Here is a 21,208-nt window from a genome sequence, read left to right as displayed (position 1 = left end):
CTTTAAGTATAAATATTATTATCTATCTGTCTATTGATGATTGTTGAAGTGTGAAAATGGTACAAAATAAATCATACATAATACTGAACCCAGATACTATCTGAATGAATGAAAATGAGTTTAACGTCCTACTTTTCTGCACCAATCGGGATAATGAAGATGGACATACTTCATGTAGTGTACTGCGAAGGACATTTTGCTCTAACAGCGGTGTTTTCATCTACATGTAATGATAATATTCATCGAATTTCAAACTTTAAGGGTTCTTTTGTGTGCACACCAACGTGTAAGGGGGGCTTGTTCTTCCCACCCCAACAACCAGGCACCTTTTCAAGGCACGATTTATGGAAGTTCAAAAGCTAACCCAGCTACTGTTGTTTTGATTATATGTCCTTTAAGTACAACTCAGAATTATCACCACAAAACAACGACATAAATAGACACCGAAATTACAAGAGGCAGATTTCAAAAACAATTTCTGATAAACTAAAACGGCTTGAATTGAAGTCTAAAGGCATCAACAAAACTATAGGTTTTGAATTAGTGCTTTTAGACAGTGTTATATATCCTATGAAATAGGCGTTAGTTTAATGGTGATACAAATAGAATGTAGACGAGTCGTAAAAAACTAGAAAAGGTCATTGTTTTTTTTTGTTTTTTCAACCGATGAATTTTTGGTATATTGTCGTTCCTTCGTTGGTATCAATGCCGATTCACCTCTCATGTTTACCAAATCAACAACACCTGCTATCAATGTGACCCGAATAGTATTCAAAACACTGTCAAAAGTAATAAGTAACCCTACGACCTTGATGCTTACGGGTTCATTCACATTAATTCACTGTGAATATAAAACAATCTTTTCCATCAAAAATTGAAATTCCAGTCTATTATCACTATGAAGAACACTGCTGAGTTCAGTTTCATTGCAGGGAATAGTCAACGGCTGACTTAACTTGTGGGTCACGTGTTCACTCATCTTAATCTCTCGGCACTTATCACAAAAGAATTTTATATACATAATTTTCATAACAAAGGGATTTTTGAAACACATAATTTTCATAACAAAGCGATTTTTTTAATTATTGCAACTTGCGATCATCTGAATCTTAACGGTTAGTTTCATAAAATATTTGGACTACATTATAAAATTTGGGCCCTTGAATTTTAACCACTTGATTACATGCAGTATATTAATTCAATCAAAAATAACGTAGTGGTACATTTTGAAGGTGAGTCTATCTTATACAAAGCAGTTTCGGCGTCCCAAATCAAAGTTCAAAATATCTATGTATTTATATGGTATGTGTAATGACTTAGCACAATGTTTAATATATTGTCGACAATCTTTGAAAATCCACCTGCAAATTATCAGAAACCATAAATAACCAATATAAAGTAGTACTGATGAAGAAGCTAACACTATAAACGATAGTATAAGGATGCCAATAGGAATTGGTAAGAAAGGTCAACGATACAATAGGGTTTAGACCTTACGTCAACGTCAGTAATTATTTTGTCTATATTATCAATTGAAGAACATAATATAGTAGTTCAATACTGCCAGCTATTATGAGTACTGTGTGTGGAATTAGTGGAACATATTACAGACTGCACCTGGTTCCTGATATTCTACAGACATGCGAACATGCTTTCATCTCGTAAGTTAATAATTCCACGCTGGATGGCAATAAGCAGCCAACCTTTAAAAACGTTATTGGCCGCCGTTACTGCATCCATTATGTCTTGGAAATAAAATACGATGCTGTTTAACGTCATACTTTGCTGTTCCAAAAGGACTAATGAAGAGTGGTATACTCCATACAATGGGCTATGTGGGAAATTCTGCCCGTAAGTGGCATATCCGTCCACTCTTCGTCGGATTCCAATATTGTTAGGGTTATTTTACTTAATTACACGCTAACACACAGACGCTATTCCTATCCCCCCAACCTGCACCAGTTACCGGGGGTGGGGTGGGGGGCACGCTAAAAAATCCAGAGATACTTATCGGCCAACACCCATCTGCTGGTTAGTGGGGCAGCGGTTTACCCGCGGAGCTACTGTGGCCCACTGGTTGATTTATATTGATAAGGTGTTATTATAAGTAAAAATGGCTTATTCATTTGCCCGGCTTTCTTACATTTAACGCATTTGAGGTCACATTTACTCGCCCCCTCCGCCCCCACCACCCAAACCCACACACCTGCTCTTTCCCTATATATCAAGACCTGTTACTTCATAATAAAGGCTATTGTATGGTAGCAGCAAGTGTGTATTTAGTTCGTTAGATCGTACGATAATAAATCTGTCCACACCTTCGCAAGTTCATATCATTAATATAAGCGAATCATGGGTAAAGACTGCAACTGACCGATCAAAACATGCATATAAATTTGTGACTAAATGAACACCTTAACATGTAACTGGATCTTCTTCCGGTCAAATTTATCAAGCACAGTTTATCAAATTTTATTTATTTAATAGTCCGCCCCTCAGGACAAACCTAACCAGTTAAAGTAAAATTCAGCAGAATTCAAATAAACGAATGTCGATAACGTTTCGGTGATGAATGATCTAATTAAACAATCGCGTGTTCACGTGGCACCAGCATATTCCTGAAACGGTTCCAATTCCAGTATTATAAGGAAATTAGAGCACATTGGCATGTTTATACATAGGCCTACATATCCCACGAACACACGAAGACTTCTCAATAAAAATATAATGAGAACAATATGTGCATGTTTGTGGAAAATAGTATTCACCGGGGAGGCATTGTCCGGAGTAGGATTCCCTTTTCTCTCCCGTGTATTAAACAATGTGAACTGTTTTACTATTGTGCCTTCAAGCTGACCTATTACTGTTTATTATTCACCTTAGGCAAGGTATATAGACGATGGTGTGTAGCGGAAATGGTCAACGGTCAGGTTAGAAATTTACGGCCTGTTTGGTTCAACTTTAGTTATGGTTGATGTAATTTGTGTCTGCTGTCCATTACCAAAAAAGTCACAAAAGTTTAATCTTTTAAATCTATTACATATAATCGCAACAGGGTAAACGGCTTCCTTCAATGTATTTTTTAAAATATGTAATCAATTTATGGCTCTTTTAGTAAGTAACTGCTAAACAGGATACGAACAGCACCAGAGAAAACTATTTCAAAGTCGGTCTTTTTCGAGAATAAAGAAAATATTCTGGTAAATTTCATCACAAAAGTTTCTAATTAATGAAGATATCGTTAACGAATGATATGTACACCGCTTTTCATTTAACCAGTTTTTTATTTTATTATTTCTTTTGACATTTTAATGGAGAGTAGATCTCTCGTTGTCTTACTTATGTCCACAATACATTTATCATGGGTGAATCACAACCAATATCGCAGTGGGAGGTCCCATAACAATTGCATTAATACATCAGATGAGGTCATATGGATCACATTTTATTGTTTCAGCACAGCAATCATTTGGTCTGCCTGTTTTATGACAAATTGCTTCGTGTTATCCAGTAGTGAGGGGATTCAATAATTTGTCCATTTAATTTAGGTGGTCTATATAAACAGAGCTTTATGTTAGTTTTCACCACGTGTTTATAGACATATAGATGTGTGAAGAATAGAAGTTATTTTATTTCTTGTCTGTCTGTTCACCTGTCTACACATTCAGGGGTGCATGTACGATGTATGTTCCGTAAGATTGACAACCCGTCTTGTATGATGCGTCTAACCTGGAGTGTCCCCACCCCACCCAAATATATAATGAAATAAGGGATTCGCCATTATTGTGCCGAAATAAGCGACTTGGGGTGAAGCTGATTTGAATACAACTGCTGTTCCGTGTTCTTTTTTAAAAAATCCCTGCAATGACTTGTTCCTTGTTCCGGCAATGAAATGAAATGAAATGGAGTTTAACGTCCTACTGTTCTGCTCCTAACCTGGGCTAATGAAGACGGGCATACGCCATACAGTGTGCTATGAGGGAAATTTGCCCGGACAGCGGCACTACGGCCTGCTCTTATATCGAATTCCAACTGCCAAGGGATCTTTTACGTGCACGCCAATGTGTACACGGGACCTCGGTTTTTCGTCCCATACGAACGACTAGACAGCTTTCCTTGTCAACCCCTCCGTCCTGCATCACTGACAAGGGAGAACCACGCCGGAAAATCTGGATGAACTTTCTCGGCCAATGCAGGGATCGAACACCCGACCTCCAGGCTAGCGAGCTAGCGTCTTACCCGCTTAGCCACGTGATACCCTGTTCCGGCAATGAGTTGGCGTGCCATGAAATACCAATTTTAAATTACTTCCCTCAGATTAGGTTCTGGCGTTAGATAACAGCAAAATCTACCAGAATATTGGCAGCTTCCTGGTTTAGAATTTTAAAAGGTATTCAACTTCTGTACGTATTGGATCATCGATTTCCCGATCAAACTCGGACACATAACTTATTTTAGGGAGAATTAGCTGTCTTTAATTTTTACACTGTATATTATAATCTGTATACTCTAATGATTCACGCCCGCCTCTTAAGGCTGACTTTGGTAACTTTGTGGTATTCCACTGCTGAATTCAAGAGAAGCAAATCAATCTTACGCTTGGCAAAAGAAAAAATTACTATCAGCTAGACATTGATTTAAAAATAAATAATGCCTAATTAATCAACATCGACATTTCCTTGCGCCCGGTACACAAAACTTGCTCAAAACACGAAATAACAACATACAAATGCGATGTTTTGACGTCCCATTAGCGTGGCATTGAAATCAAGAAGCCAGCTTTATTTCCGCATATATACCATGCATCATACACAGCTGAAATATCGGGCAGTATTGTTTTAATTAAATTTTAATTACATTTGCCTTTCTGTTGGTGTTTTTGTTAATCCACTTGAGTCAATAATATAATTTGGTTCCAATGTGTACAAACATGTTGAAGTCAAGCACGTAGTTTAATGTAATATAATACCGAATTATAATATATTTTTATGTGAAAACACGATTTCGTAATAATATAAACAATCTATTGTAAATGTCGGATTTGAGGGTCATGACAGTCGTCTAAATGGTGTAGTTTTACACAAGTTCCCATATATAATGTACTAAGCTTTTAACAGTATATAGCATGTCAATTATTTTTAATAATGTAATAATTGTATTGAATGTCAGAAATACATGTGTACGTAACATCTCTGTAATGCTCTTGACATCAAAATGTCGTGATATTTAATGTTTCGTAAACAATTACTCAAGACTGTTTTGGAAACCACCATTTCTACATTGAGCTTAAAGGTGAAATCTTATGCAAAATTTAGATAAAGAACTGGCCGTATTTGCTATAATAGTCTAAAAATAAATAATGCAAAATGAATGCATTGAAAATCGCGGACAAATTACCAAAGCGCTTGGTGTCTGTGAACTCAAATACTTCCCGTAATTTACTTTGGGTAATATTCTTATCCGAACTTCGGGTAAACTGTCCTTGTGCAAACGACTTTTCTTCAATCCACGTTGGGGGGATTTGTTTTCGATGATTAAAAGTCCCGAGCCCAATCCTCCTTGGCCAGTGGTTGCAGTGGTATCATTTTCTCAAGAATTCAAACCTATATTCAAACAATATTTTGTTTTTAACTTGACGGCGACTTTTAATTTATCTGTTTCACGACACGAGCTGAAAATTAATAAACCAACTTTATTCTTTACTTTTTTTAAAGCTGGACCTCTATTTACTCACAATCATTTTCTATAGCAAAACGACTGCCTTGATTTCGGTTTGAATTGATTTCCAAAATGGCACATCTGGTGGAGAGGAAGTTACCAAGTAGTGTGAGATCAAGTTGACCTTTGTAACAAAAAGAGTTCAAAATATTAATTTATTTATCAAATATAATCGATTCGCAGGGGTTATATCAATTATTATAAATGGTCTTAGCATACGATTTACTTATTTGTAAGGTCTGTAACTCAGATTTTATGGTTTTACTTTGAAAAAAGTAACGGGTTCAAATTCGATGAATATCATGTGTGGTACCTTAAAAAATGCATTAATTGACACCAATGGATTTAACATACTGTTGAACCAAGGGCAACAACAAATTAAATAGTATACAATTCACCACACCTCATCTATAGTATATCTTTGACCCCTGTTATTGGTATAAAGATTCTTGTCTATATATATTTATGTTGGTATATGATTTACAAATTACTATCCCATCTGTTATTTTAAAGCATCAGCTAATGTAACTATAAAAGAATAAACAAGACTGCTCAATCTAAATGGTGGTTACTTTTCAATTTCAAACTTGATAACCCGACTTCAATAGCCCGGTCAGGGCAAAACAAAATAGATGTTAAAGCCCATTTTGTATCTTTTCTCTTAGTGCTTACGATAATTATTTCAGATATTTGTAACTCAATTCCCAAAAAGTCGTTGTCCTATGTGCATAATATTATGTAACCTTTATTTGGCCTTATCATCGGCATTGGTAACCTACAGATATTCCCTAACCATGCACTATTACAACCAGACAGAACACAAACCGGGGCCATTATAATAATAATAATAATAAAAACTTTATTTAATGAGGCAACGTATTTAGTTTGCAAAAAAAACAACTAATCTTCCATAGGTCCCTCCTAAACTACAAAGACATATATACATGTAATATCAGGATAAATTTAAATCATTAGAAATGCAATAGCATTTTAAAGTGGGAAGTTTGATAAGTCACTCCCAAACTACAAAACATATACATTATACAAGTAGAATATAGGAAGAACACTATAATTACACACAAAATAAAATAGAATGCAGTTGCAAGTTAAAAATAATAAGTATGTCATCAGTTGAATATTATGGTTCCTTCAGTGTGCAAAATAAATGAGTTTTCAGTTTAATCTTAAAATTTTCAACATTTTTACACATCTTTATATCAAAAGGCAGATTGTTCCATAAAAGACATGCAGAATAATGAAAAGTACGTTTCATGGATTCCGTTTTGCATTTTTGAAGAAAAAGAGATTTACTGGTCTGTGAACGGAGCAAGATATCCGTTTTAGAAACAAGAGATTTTTCAATAAAATGGAAATTTAGATAAAGTGGAGTATTAAATGTAATAATTTTGAATGATAAGACAATTTTATTGTAAAGAATCCTGAGTTAACTGGCGTGGTTTCGAATCCCCGGTTGTACGTGACAAGGAGTAGGGTCGCCTGTGCAACCTCGTGGGTTTTCTCCGGGTCCTCCGGTTTCCTCCCACTGCTAAAGACCCCTACGCGCAAGCGAATTATTGAAATAAAATTAAACCATATGTTAGTCCCGAAATGACCTAGTTTGTGTCGAGTGGACGTTAAACCCTATTTCGCTCTCTCTCTCTCTCTCTCTCTCTCTGAACACAAACCATTATTCATGTGTTTTATTAAAACAGGATGTACACTGTTTTATGATATATAAAAAGCTGATAATACATGGTGTATTTTCTTCGAACAGACATCAATCGTTGCCATGTGTATATGCTGTATATTATTACATTAATTAATATTATTCCACTTTGAGCATTCCATAATTTGTCAAATATGGCGTGTCTTTATTCAATCCGTAAGTCATATTGCTGATCATCGTTTTTGCTTTTGTAGAAATACACTAGTTTCTAAGTCATATCTTTGTGCCAATATGCTTGTCAAGTGTAGCAAAAATATACAACGAGTCAGCAAATTCTGCCTCGCCTACAACACCCGTCATTGTTTAAAGCTAAATATTAGTTTATTGTATCTAGCCATGTTTTAATCTTCCCAGAAACACTCGCACCAGATCATCCGATTAAATTTCCTTGTCACCTTATTCAAATTTAGTCGCGTACTCCATTACCACGGCATTTGAACTTAATGTGATGTTATATAAATTTGTAAATTTATTTCAGAGAGAAATCAGTCAATTCGGTTAAAAGGGTATTAAATAAAATGTTTATCAGTACCAAATATTCCAGGAAACATGCCAAATTCTTCTGAGCGGCTTCAAATATAGTCTACACAGAAGTGGCGTTTTCGTGTTTTTGACATCTGACCTCGACTACTCTATCACTATATTTCTAAGCTATTTTTTATGGCTTAGCGTAATACATTAACGATAATCAAATTACACATATAGGTAAACCAAAACGACTTTTAAATAAATCACGGCCTCTTGTTGTTTATCTTTGTAGAAATCTGGTAGTTTTAACGACTGTCTATAGTTGGGATTTTAATAATTCATTCTTATCTGTTACATAAAAAAGGAATAATTTCACCATCTATTAGTGCATTTAGTTTTTCTAAAAAGTATTTCTCTGTCGCAGATTGTAGGGCGAAAATCGAAGGTATAAAACCACGCTAAAGTAAATTATAGTCAATGCAAATAACCCTATGTTAGTTTCGGGTGTAGCGGAGAAGTATGTGAATATAAGCGTGTAAATTCTGGTGCGCATCATAGCTGCGATAGAATACTGATAATGTCTAATCATTCGAAAAGTCTTATCTTATCTATAGCGCCAAACACTCACCATGTCATACGGTTTGTCTCTAGGTTTTACAATAGAATGTTGAAATACTTATCATAATATCTATATAATAGAGACATTCATATCACTTTATCGTTATTGGGTCAATTAAGAATTAAGATAACGTACAGAAGGCGTGATAAATGTAAAAATATCAATTAATGTCTGTTATAGACCTACGCATATTCCAGTTAAACTCACAATTATAAGGAAAATGACTATTAGCCTTCTGGTGCATTGTGACTTTAACGTAAAAATCCATCATCCTGAAAGTCGGAGTTTTCAAATTTTCGAAAAAGAAAGTAGGGGTATTTCTAGTAAGTTTATTGTACCATACCAAGAAATTAAAGATGCATTATTCAAGAGATAAATCTGCATTTTGCGGGTTATTATTTTCCCTTCACTTCAAATGTTATATAAATTCAAATGTTATATAAATTATTATTTAGGCATTATTCACGTGACAAGCCTATAATCAAATCTCTAGACTGTCGGACTGGAGAGATTTAAACCGATAGAAATGCGATCGCCATTTACTCATTGAATTTAAATATGGAGAAGCAAGGCTAGGTTTTGATTAACAAGTAACGTCCCTACGGTAATAAACAATATTTGTCACATCTTGTCAAAACCGTGATAACTTGACTCTAAATAAAGTAATTGGAATGAAATTTTCAATATATTCGTTTTGAGTTATCTATTTTGGAACTACATGTACAGCTCTTTATCTAAATCTTACATAATGTGTCTTTATCTTCCTTAAAGACAATTTTGAAAAATCGGTTACGTTGATCAAAATGATGACTTTATAGCATTGGTCTGTCTTCTCTGATTTCACCCGAATTACAGGCTACAGCGAAGAGAGATGCGGTGGAAAGATTCTGAAATTTCTGCAAAGGTGTTTCATGTCGATTTCACTTAAGTTTTGGGGCGATTAGTGGTGTACATTCCCAAAATAAAACACGCGTCTGCAAACGATGCCTTTGATGTGGAATAAGATTAAAATAGTCTGAATTACCTGCCTGCTGCACACGATATAAATATATTAAGAGTCCAGTTGATTGTAAAATACATCTTAATATAAAATGCAATAAGAGCGCGGAAACTGGAAACGGCTACACAAAATTAAAAAAATAAAAGTAGGAATCGACAAGTACAACCGTAAGTAATCAACCAACAGTATCCTAAACATTCCATCAATAGAAAAAAAGGAAATTGATCAGAAATGAAATGAAATGGAGTTTAACGTCCTACTGTTCTGCTGAAATTGATCAGATTCCACTTTCAATTTGGTACCATTAATTCACAATAAAACAGTAATAGGTATCAAACGGATACAGACCACCATGAATTAAATATGGTTAAATTGATATTGATTAGTTTTAAATAAATGTCAATATCAAAAATAAATCTTGGACAGAACTTCTGTTACATTATTGATGTTTAAACTAAATCTAATAGTTGAAATCAATAATGTAATATATACATAGCTTTTGTTAAAAGTAACAAGATTTTCTTTCGACACAGATTAAAACATCGAACAACTTCTTTTACAAATGAAATTTCCATTTTGCCTTTGATTTCAAATCTCGTAAACGAAATTGATTTCACAAGATTAACCTTGGAACACTGGGGGAAATAGATTTCGACGTTAGAGGGCTTCAAATTCACAATCTTGTTTGCGTAGAGCTGTGACGTTCGATTACATTGATATATTCAATCCACCCATCAGAACTCACTTTGTTGCGTTTGTACGGACCGGTGGTAATATTACGGAGAGCCCAATAAAAGACGAAAGAAAAAAGGGAAATGGGGTTTAACGTCCTACTGCACTGACTGGGATAAAGACGAAGGGCATAAGCTATACAGTGTGCTACGGTCTACTTTTATATCGAATTACAACTGTCAAGGGTTCTTTTATGTGCACGCCAATGTGTACACGGGTTCTCGGTTTTTCATCTCATCCGAACTACTATTCGTTGTTCCTTGCCAGAAATACAAGGCCCTCCGTCCTGATCCACTTTCATAAGGGAGAACCACGACGGAAAATCCGATGAATTTTCTCGGTCAACACAGTGATTGAAAACGGGCCTGATGGTTAGCGAGCCAACGTCTTACTCACCGAGTCACCGTTTCGGAAGATAGAACGGTGATGCACAATGATACGTATCTTTCCAGTGAACAATATAACCGACAATCGCCTAATTTACTTAGCATTGATTTACTTAAAAGTAAGGTAAATTGGAAATTTACAAGTGCACATTTCGGAGATAGCTTGGCAGACTTATATCAAATTATTCTGTTTATGTAATGAAGTAACTTGAAATTCAAATCACGTCAATTTCAAAGGCGCCCTCGGGTATATATTTGATGGTTATCGAAGAACCTGTATTAGCGGGGTGGGATGACCTAGTGTTCTAGAGTGTCGCGCTTCGACTTCTAGCTGGCCGGTCACCTCTGGCTTGTGGTCGTGGTTTCGATCCCTGGTGTGAGCGTACCTGGCATGGAGATAGAGGCGCCTTCTCAACCTCGTGGGTTTACTCCGGGTACTCCGGTTTCCTCCCACAGAAAAGACCCCTGCGTGTGCGCTAAGATAATAAAACAAGAAAATAGAACTTGTCTGCGATACAAGAACCTGTTATGACAGTATCGGGTACTATGATAATCCTTGTCTTTTACCTGCTGAGGTGACATGTTGACAAGTAGATAACAAGAGTAGACTGATGTAGGTATATAACATATTACATAACAACTTATGATAGCAGTTTATCCAATCGTATTATATTCAGTGTGGTTGTGAATTGTTCCTGTAATGATCTGTTCGTCATAATACGTACATTATTGTCATTTATATACCTAAAACTCGTAATTAAATAATTTACATAGTGGTAGTAAACTGGGTGATACTCTAATCATTTATTGACATTTACATCAAGAATGTGAAGAGTTTTATTGCAGTGATGTAATAGTTTAGAGTTCAGACAACGGTAATCAATTCGTTGTATTGTTAAAGAGAAAATGGGATATGTCGTTTCAGTACAAATCGTTTTGTTTCTTTTCCTGTATTATTTTGACATGTGGCATACTAATCAAATTCTGTGTATTGGTATACGGAGCTGCATTTATCGAACAAAACGTACAGTGATTTGAGGTTATATTTATTTGGAATAATATAGTCTTGTATAATGGTTAATCTTCCTGAAAAACTTCGTAATGATAGAGGGTTGGTTAGGTTACGAGCATATAATACAATATGAAGTAAATATCAGGAAAAATAAACGATACGAAATTGTAATCAGATTGTGGCTGAACGTGTATCCTTTGTATATTAGTGTTATAATCAAAGTGGTTTAATAACCAGATCATTATTCTCTTGTATTTATATTTCGCTGGTGCATTGGTTACCGTTACATTCCCACAATGGTTCAATTGGCATGGTAATCGAGGCAAGTGGATTTAAGCAGATTAAAATTCTATCTATTACGAATTTTTCATGTATTATTTAGTAAGTTTATAAGAAATTGTGTTTAGCGTCAACTAGACTTTAACTTAATTATTTCGAGACTAAAATAAGTCTTTATTACCGTAATAATTTTCTTGTCCGCAAAGCCTCGAGCTGTCAGGGGAAACTGGGTGCATGCAATAAAAAGTATCAGAGGATAACTTACCTTATATATTATAATGATAACGAGTTATTATATCATACTTCCTTTTCTTAACGTGAATAACAGTTCTAAAGACAATTTAAACACACACACCACTGTATATAATCTTTAAAATACTAAGTTTCACTCCATTAAAACTCAATTAGAATAAAAATCGAATCCTTTTTGGTAAACCGTCACATATTAAGCGTATATGTGTTATTTCAATCACACATATTGAAATAAAATAGAGACCTTGCATGCGTTCTTTGCTTATATAAATGCGCGTGTAGAAAGAAAGAGTTCTGTGAAAGTAGCAGACATCAGTTGAGTGTATAATAGACAGAAGAATAAGATAAAAACTCAGTCTTCTCGCATGCCTCGCGCGCCTTTTTCTATACACAAACGCCTGATGTGTGCAACGACTTGCAGACATTTATTATAAAGATATAAGAACCGGACATGCATGCAGTCTCACTTTTTGTTATCATTTTCTATCCACGTTCTTCAAATCTAAATGAATATCATTTTCTCTACAATCCGATTGACCTTTCCATATGCTGGGATTAGTAAAATGATGGTAGGGCAAAACATATACTGACAAAAGGTATTTGTATTTTTGCATTACTGCATCAAAGTCTACAATGAACCTTACAGAAACTGGGCTTATTTACGTTCTACAAGGTTAGAATCACCGACCTGGGTAATATTAATTATGAATATCATATTTTGGACTATCTTTAACAGGATTTTATTCTTAACGTTAATGGCTTAAAAATTGGGTCAGAAATTCGGTCGATAAATATTATTTAACAAACACACTTCATTCTATAAAGCTACTAAAATTCCAGAGAGAGGGGGGGGGGGTGCGTCCATGCACTCAGCACAGCACAAACCAGTTCATTTCGTGACTAACACTAGGTACGAGTTTTTACTTCAACAATTCGCCAACGCGTAAAGGTCATTAGCAATGGGAGAAATCCCACGATGTTAGGCATAGTTGTTGTCACGTACAAGTGTGGGATGGAAACAACGCCACGTGACTCAATTACAGACATTATCATCTAAAGCGCACGTGCATTGGACTACTCGGCAACCCCCTACCACCTACAAGTACAACCGTTTTATTTTTGGAATTAATATAGTGGAAGTGTAATCTATTTACTCGGTTTCGTGGGTAATGACTCTAACGACTATTACGCCCGGGACGTTAACCGTGTTGTTTCATTGCTATCAACAAATCCTACGCGTACATATTATGTTTATATTCAATGTTTGCCGATATATCATTGTATTTCATATTAGTCTACAGATAGATTAAACCAGTAAATAAAAAAAGAATCGAAAATATATATGGTCGAAGTCTGCGTAATTTCATTTATGCACCGATTAAGACTCCGTAAGAAAATGGTGTCATGCGTGCAAACTTGTGAGAAAGTTAGAACCAAGGGGTTTTACACCAACACGAATGGCAAATGTGTTTTAAAAATACTATGTGCAAAAGATGTTAATGTATAGCAGAGATAGACTCTGCCAAAAAAGACAAGATTTTTAATATGTGTAACAAGTTTGTAGTTGTGCTTATATCTGACTGAGTTGGCTTAAACTTAACCTAGAAACGAATCTTAACACTTATCAACCGCACAGCAGTACAAAATATACATTATTTATAAACTTACCTTATCCCGTAAATCATGTTGTTTCAAAAAACATGCATTTTCTTCCATTTTCAAATCGACCGAATGCCTTATTTATTGTTCTATATAAACGAATAACAACACGTCCTCTTTCTTTGACAGTCGTCAACAAAATAAATAACTAGCAGACGACAGTCGCTTGATATCAATAACATTTCCCGCCGTATATCGTAGTCTAGAAATCACGTGGTATTGGAGAATCCCAGTTCGAGTATTATTCGCTGTAATTAAGAACAATACCGTTTGTTGATTACACGCTGAGAAGATTTAAACCCTTGCTTGTGGGAAGGTGTACACTAATCACCCAGATTGTTTATTTTTCACGACGTCCAAATAAAATGGGGTCATTAATTTGTATTAATCACCTTAGATTATCCCTAAGGATTATTACATCGGCTTAGGATAATACTACTCGAAGACAATTAAAGCCGTTCGTTTTAGATTGCTTTAGAAGAACGATAACTTGCTTCACACAGCCAAGTGTCTACAGTTACTGTAAATAAACAAGCCGACCCCTCACTTCCAATAATTAGATTCATTATTTAATTGGGAACATTATAAGTAAATATTTAGAGTTTAACAATGAATCTAACGAGTCCGCTAGACAAACGGCACCATAAACCAAAGCACCGAACTGACACATGTTGCTTCTATTTAGTTTAGAACTATGTACTATTATACGTAAGACGTGTCCATCAACGTAAAAGATAGGTTGCCAGGCAACGAAACATACGCCCACAACAGCTAAATCGTCCGGGCAGTCAACAACAGTTGTTGCATATTTTTACTTTTTTCGGTAATGAAACATTTATAATACACTAAAATCTGATTAAGAGCAACAACTCATGAAGTAATTATCAGAAAACCATTAGAATTTGTTTGTTTTTATAAAGTGCTGTCCCATGCTAACGTTTTGTATACAAAACTTTTAATATCATGGATTTAGCTGTTCAAGACATAAAAATTCATTGAAAATCAATATACTTGTTCGTCTCAAGATCTTAAACTCTGTGTATCAATCTGAAGTCAATCGGATGATAACTTTAGCCTTTAGAGCGTCACAAAGTGATCAATGGCCATAACTTTGGCAGTAATTATCGGAAATCATTGAAAATCAACAGGATTCTTTGTCTCATGACCTTAAACACTGTGTATTAATTTGGCCTTTAGAGCGCCCACAAGATTTTTTGAAGTGATCGGATATTAACTTTGACCTATAGAGCGTCCACAAGATTTTTCAAAGTGATCAAGGTCAATAACTCTGGCAGTGGCAGTAATTATCGGAAATCGTTGAAAATCAATAGGATTCTTCGTCTCATGACCTTAAACACTGTGTATAAATTTGAAGTCAATCAGATATTAACTTTGGACTCTAGAGCGTCCGCAAGATTTTTCAAAGTGATCAAGGGCCATAACTCTGGCAGTAATTATCGGAAACACTGTGTATTAATTTGGCCTTTAGAGCGCCCACAAGATTTTTTGAAGTGATCAAGGGCCATAACTCTGGCAGTAATTATCGGAAATCGTTGAAAATCAATAGGATTCTTCGTCTCATGACCTTAAACACTGTGTATAAATTTGAAGTCAATCAGATATTAACTTTGGACTCTAGAGCGTCCACAAGATTTTTCAAAGTGATCAAGGGCCATAACTCTGGCAGTAATTATCGGAAATCGCTGAAAATCGATAGACTTCTTTGTTTCATGACCTTAAACACTGTGTAATTATCGGAAATCATTGAAAATCAAGAGGGTTCTTTGTCTCATGACCTTAAACACTGTGTATTAATTTAAAGTCAATCGGATTTTAATTTTGGCCTTTAGAGCGTCCACAAGATTTTTTGAGGTGATCAAGGGTCATAACTCTGGCAGTAATTATCGGAAATCGCTGAAAATCAATAGGCTTCTTCGTCTCATGACCTTAAACACTGTGTATAAATCTTAGCGTCCACAAGATTTTACTTAGTGATCAAGGGCCATAACTCTGGCAATAATTATTGGAAATCGCTTCTTCGTCTCAAGACCTCAAACACTGTGTATAAATTTAAAGTCAATCAGATATTAACTTTGGCCTCTAGAGCGTCCACAAGCAATTGTGGACGCCGGACGGACGGACGGGGGCGACGACAATATACGACCACATTTCAATGTGGGCGTATAAAAATGGAGAAAGAAATTGATCCGCAGACGTAATCAAATTAACAGTGGCATGCAGAGGTTTGGCGATGCCTCTAGACCTATTAATTGATTGTATGCCCGAAGACCCAAATATAGGGACTAGCACTGAGCAATCTGCAAAAGAAAGACATTTAAAAACAAATGAAATAAAAAATATTTCGTCCAAATAAGTAGGGCAACGCGTACATCAAAGTGAACAGCGATAGTTTCAAACTTCAAAACACTTAAGGATACATTATTCAAGAGCTAAATTTGCTATTGCGGGTCTTTCTTTGAGCTTTAAATGTTATACAATTTATTACTATTAATCTACTCTCGATGCCATTTAATGATTTAATTTAATATTCGAATACACCAGTACCGTGGTTATGATAATAAACAATCAATGCACACATCTAGTCAAAACTACAAACAGTGATAACTTGGCTCAGAATAAAGTAATTGGAAAGAAATTTTCAATATCATCATTTTGTATTATCTATTAAAATCTCTGACCTATTACAGCAAGAACAGTCAGTTCTTTATCAAAATCAGTTTCACTCTTTAATAGGATGCTCCCTGAAATTGATCCCTTCTGCAAGCCCCCCCCCCCCACCGGTATCTTCCTGCACGTCGATGAAATTAAATATATGTACACAGAATAGAAAAATAGATAATTGCACGAAACACCAATATTTTAACCCGGTTCAATTCAATCTTTATGTTATTTTTTAAAATCAGTGATATTGAATTTCAATCCAAAGTATTACGCAAATCAATTACTAGTGGAATGGTGTAGCTTTAGTTGATTAGTTAGCGTTCAGTGTTTTAGACTTTCTACGTTTGTATATACTTTCCAAATTTTAAATAGTTAGTCATAGGTCGTCGATAACAATCGAAGAACTGTGTTTACTACCCTTCTGGGAATTGTACGTCCCACCAGTAAGGATCGGGCTCAATATTTTTATTGTGATTTCAATATTCATTTGATTGACCTATAACCTGAGAGCGGACCGAGCCAATGGCTTAGGCACTGCTTTTGACCGGCGATTAGTAGTGTAGCTGCGGAGAGGAGGAGAGGGCGTAAGTGAAAGACATCCCAGTCTATTTAAACTTTTATAGATGTAAATGGGCAGGTCGCAGAGTAGCAAAAAAACTTTTCAATCACATTTAGGAAAACCTATGTATTGTTTGCGGATGATACTCAATTCCCGTTGGACACATCCTCGGTATCCCCAGTGGTCCCATTCCGTTCTGCTCCACTAACCACTGGGTTAATCTATGTGATGGGGGGGACGTTTTCAAGTTATCTGCCCTTGATGATTGTGCTATTTTTATCGACCAATTCCATAAATCGTTAATTGAAAAGGGAGTTGGCAAAGGGAAGCAACTCTCACCGGGTAAAGTAAGCAAAACGCAAAGGCTCCCCTTCAAGGTTAGGCATTAGCCTGAAGGTAGCCTAAATGAGAAAAGTCCAAATTATACAATTATAATACATTAATGAAGAACGGGCATGTGTTTATAGATGTATGTTGGTTCAAGAGTTTTATTGAGAATCAAATTGCCAAGTATTCGTTCAATAATAATAAAAATATTAGAATGAATCATTTCAGACACAGAACGAATAGTTTTAATACTAACAAAAGTCAAACATATAAATGTTATACATATTTAAAATCTGCGAAAGATACTACAGTTTTTGATAATGCAATTAAATATAAATGAATTAGAAATTTATACATTATAAATTTGAAACAGGGTATAGTGGAGTAGAACCGAATGCGACCACTGGGGATATCCCTCAGTAAATTATGAAAGTTATCACACAAGCGATGTCTACTGTAGAATGTGTTGTTGGGTGATAAAGCTTTCTCCCAACTACTGTCTATTTGATCAATCAAAGCATAGTGAATAATCGTTATCTCTCGATCGTAACCGATTAAAATGACTGATAAGAATGAATAGACACGGATATCTGAAATTGTTTAAAAACTTTATCAACATTAAAGCGGAAATAAGACGGAAGTTTACAGCAAACATAAGTTGTTGACTTAATATAAACCGAAACCTCCCTTCTTCGCCTCCCAGATAGCCGGTACAGTATCTTCAAATCACGACTCTCTATCTTTCTTCATTGTTCAATATATCAATGTCGATAAAACAGATAATACAACTTAATCTTATATTGTTTGTTCGTATAATGGATTGCTTCGTTAGTTTGTTCTAAGAGGACGACTGGCAGCTTGTTATATCGGTTGGTTTGTTGGTTTACGATTGACATGTGGCAATGACGCTGGACGACATGCGAGATTATACGAGATCCTCACATATCGGCATGCGTGTTAACCTTTGTTGCGGTCTTTGTACGCCAGAAATGAACAATGAAGAAATACAAGTGTCTCGCCAGCCGTAATTGTTCATATAATGTAGTATTCAAAGGTCAAATTACAGAAAAGGAGAACAAAAGTATATTGTTATAGGTCGGGGAGGGGGGGGGGGGGGAAGAGAGATATCAAATTATCATCTGACATCAATTTTGGACATAAATTTTAGATTTAATTCTTTAGATAATAATTTTGCGACACTGACAACACCCTATTCACATGTATTTGATAGATATTTTGAATTCATCTAACACAAATCTCGGAAACTTAACATCAGGTCGTTGATCTGGCTACGAAATTTGTTTGAGCACTTCAGATTGACCAAAATTAATATTTCACAAAATATATATTACTGGGATAATATTAGTATTTTGAACGCGTGAAATAAATAAATTAGGTCTACACTCTAAACGATATGCAACCCTTGTAGACAAAAAATGTTTCATATTCTCTGTTCAACATCCGGGTTTATTACGCAGAAAACTGATATCACTAGATCAAGAGTTGTTTTGCTGTGTCGGATATTTAAAACAAATTCTGTTCAACCCGGATGGATTACGTAATACGCATATACAGTCCTACACACAAGCCAAAATGCTGTCAACACCTATAGCTACTGTCTCATTATAAAACACATGGCCATAGACCAACTGAATCTTATCTTTATAAATGTATTGTATTTCAATATTTTTTGGTTGTGGGAGGAATGTGCTATCTATGTTGGCACACAATATCAAATTCCACACCGATGTTAATATTGTATAATATAAAGATATCCAATGCTCATTGTATCATTTGATATACTAGCAGACGGCTTATATTATATTGTACTGTTCCTTTCAAACTGGAATTTCATTATGTTGAAATTAAGAGAATTGCCACTGAGAAGAGATGATAATGATTCCAGATTGTGGATTATTTTGGATGACTTTATAATATATCTTAAGAACAATCAATCAGAAAAGGATAGGATTAAATTATTGAAGAAATATAACATTAAACGAGAAGTAGAAAGATACCAGGGAGGACATATCAAAGTTGTTGGTGGCACAGAATGCATAAGTACTTTGGCTATTCTAAAATATATTTTTAATCATTCCGAGGACTTTGGAAATTGTTTTTCCATTGGAAACCAAATAAGTAAAGATTTTTTCTCTTCGGTACCATCAAAAATTCAATCACAAGGTACACTATTAGATCTTTACAAAGAAATATCAAATTTACTTGTTGGGAAGGACGATCATAAATATCTGAAGCTTGATGAATTGAAAATTCCATTCCTTGAACATTCATATAAAGCTATTTTTACAAATGAAGAATGGTCAAGAATATGTTTATTCGAGCACCATTTTGCGCAAAGCTTGTGCAGTGAGCCTGTAGGTGATAGTTTTTTAAAGGCGTTGGGACTATCTCAAATCACTAAAAGAAGCTAAAAACCTAAGCAAATCTGTTGTAAAAAGTGCCCAACAAACTATTAAATTGAGACGTCAAAGGATAACATCAAATGCTGTTAGTGAAGAAATACAATTATCCACAATTAACAAACATAGGCCTTCTATTGTAGAATCTCAAATTTCCAACGCATTCACAACAATATTTCCTGTTGAAATACAATCAGTTACATGCGTAAAATGTATGTGTCCTGGTATCCAGGAATTTTTAGATACAGTTGACATTATTGTCGGCTGTACTAGTAACTGTGAAGCACCAACCAACAAATTAACAATACAGATGATATTGAACATATGCAACAAATATCATTCGTTGGATTGTCATCATATTATGTTCATTGATTCCAATTCTTTAACACCATACCTGCAAAAAAATGGTCATATTGCAAGATTTAGTCTTTATGACGACCTCCGGTTAAATAAATTAAGTACACATATATTGTTTTTATGCAACGTTTTACAAGAAAATGTAGTTCCAGAAGAAATTAAGGTCAACGGAATAATGGAAAGATGCCAGTCATGGTTTGATATATCACTGCCCAAGCCTTTGTCTGTCACCAATTTCGACATTCTCCAGGAATTTCATTTGGATGTACCATTGGAAATGCAACTTATTCTTGAAATGTTCATTAACAAAGATAGTCTTTACCACAAGAACTTGTCTGAAAATTTCTTAAATAAAAAATACGAACGATTGTACTCTGTATATGAAGTTCTATTGAATACATTTAACAAAAATTTCATTGGAATTTTCCAACAAAAAATAACAGATGAACTTTTAATGAACTATCACAGCATAAGTACGCTTTTCAATATCACAAGTAAATATGGATTTACAACATCACTGACATTTGCTGAAAACAACCTTATTTCAAAGTCGATAGATGATCAGCTATTACATATGATACTCTTGCTGGTAATGTGACTCAAATGGTTAGCCTTAGGCAGTGTCACTTGATTTTGATGTTGGATAATCTTGTACGTCTGAAGTATCACTGTGATCCCGATCCTGGAGAACATCGCTCAAAACAACTGTGCATGCTACCAATAACACTCCAGGGGTTGCCAAAAGACTCTAAAGCAACAGAAAACTGGCATGATGTGAATATCTGTGATGGATCACAACACTGCTCATGTAAAAAGCGGCTATTTTTGAGCAAAGAAGAGGCTTTTGATACCATTTTGAATCTTTCACATTCAGAGGAAAGCAGTTTAGAAATATTTAACAACATATGTAGATGGGGAAATAATAGCCTTTGGAGAATGTTACAAGGTAAGATTATTACTGTGCATTAACATCAACAATCTGGCAAATTTGAAAAGAAAAGAATTGTTCCTT

General features: G+C 35.1%; 1 protein-coding gene across 2 annotated transcripts in view; it reads right to left on the bottom strand.

The window, feature by feature from the left end:
- Window positions 1-14,034, bottom strand: part of LOC126823443 (DNA damage-regulated autophagy modulator protein 1) — a 34,199-nt gene extending 20,165 nt beyond the window's left edge. Inside the window, exon 1 of one of the 2 annotated variants that reach the window (XM_050552299.2) lies at window positions 13,861-14,034. In XM_050552299.2, the coding sequence (XP_050408256.2) occupies window positions 13,861-13,908 (48 nt within the window). In that variant the 5' untranslated portion in view covers window positions 13,909-14,034. The remainder of the gene's footprint in view (window positions 1-13,860) is intronic. The other variant, XM_050552298.2, reaches the window with a different exon arrangement.
- Window positions 14,035-21,208: the final 7,174 nt, after the last annotated feature.

This window comes from Patella vulgata, chromosome 6, assembly GCF_932274485.2.
Source record: "Patella vulgata chromosome 6, xgPatVulg1.2, whole genome shotgun sequence".
NCBI lineage: Eukaryota > Metazoa > Mollusca > Gastropoda > Patellidae > Patella > Patella vulgata.
The sequence above is the reverse complement of the archived record's forward strand: the minus strand, read 5'-3'. Positions and strand labels throughout refer to the sequence as shown.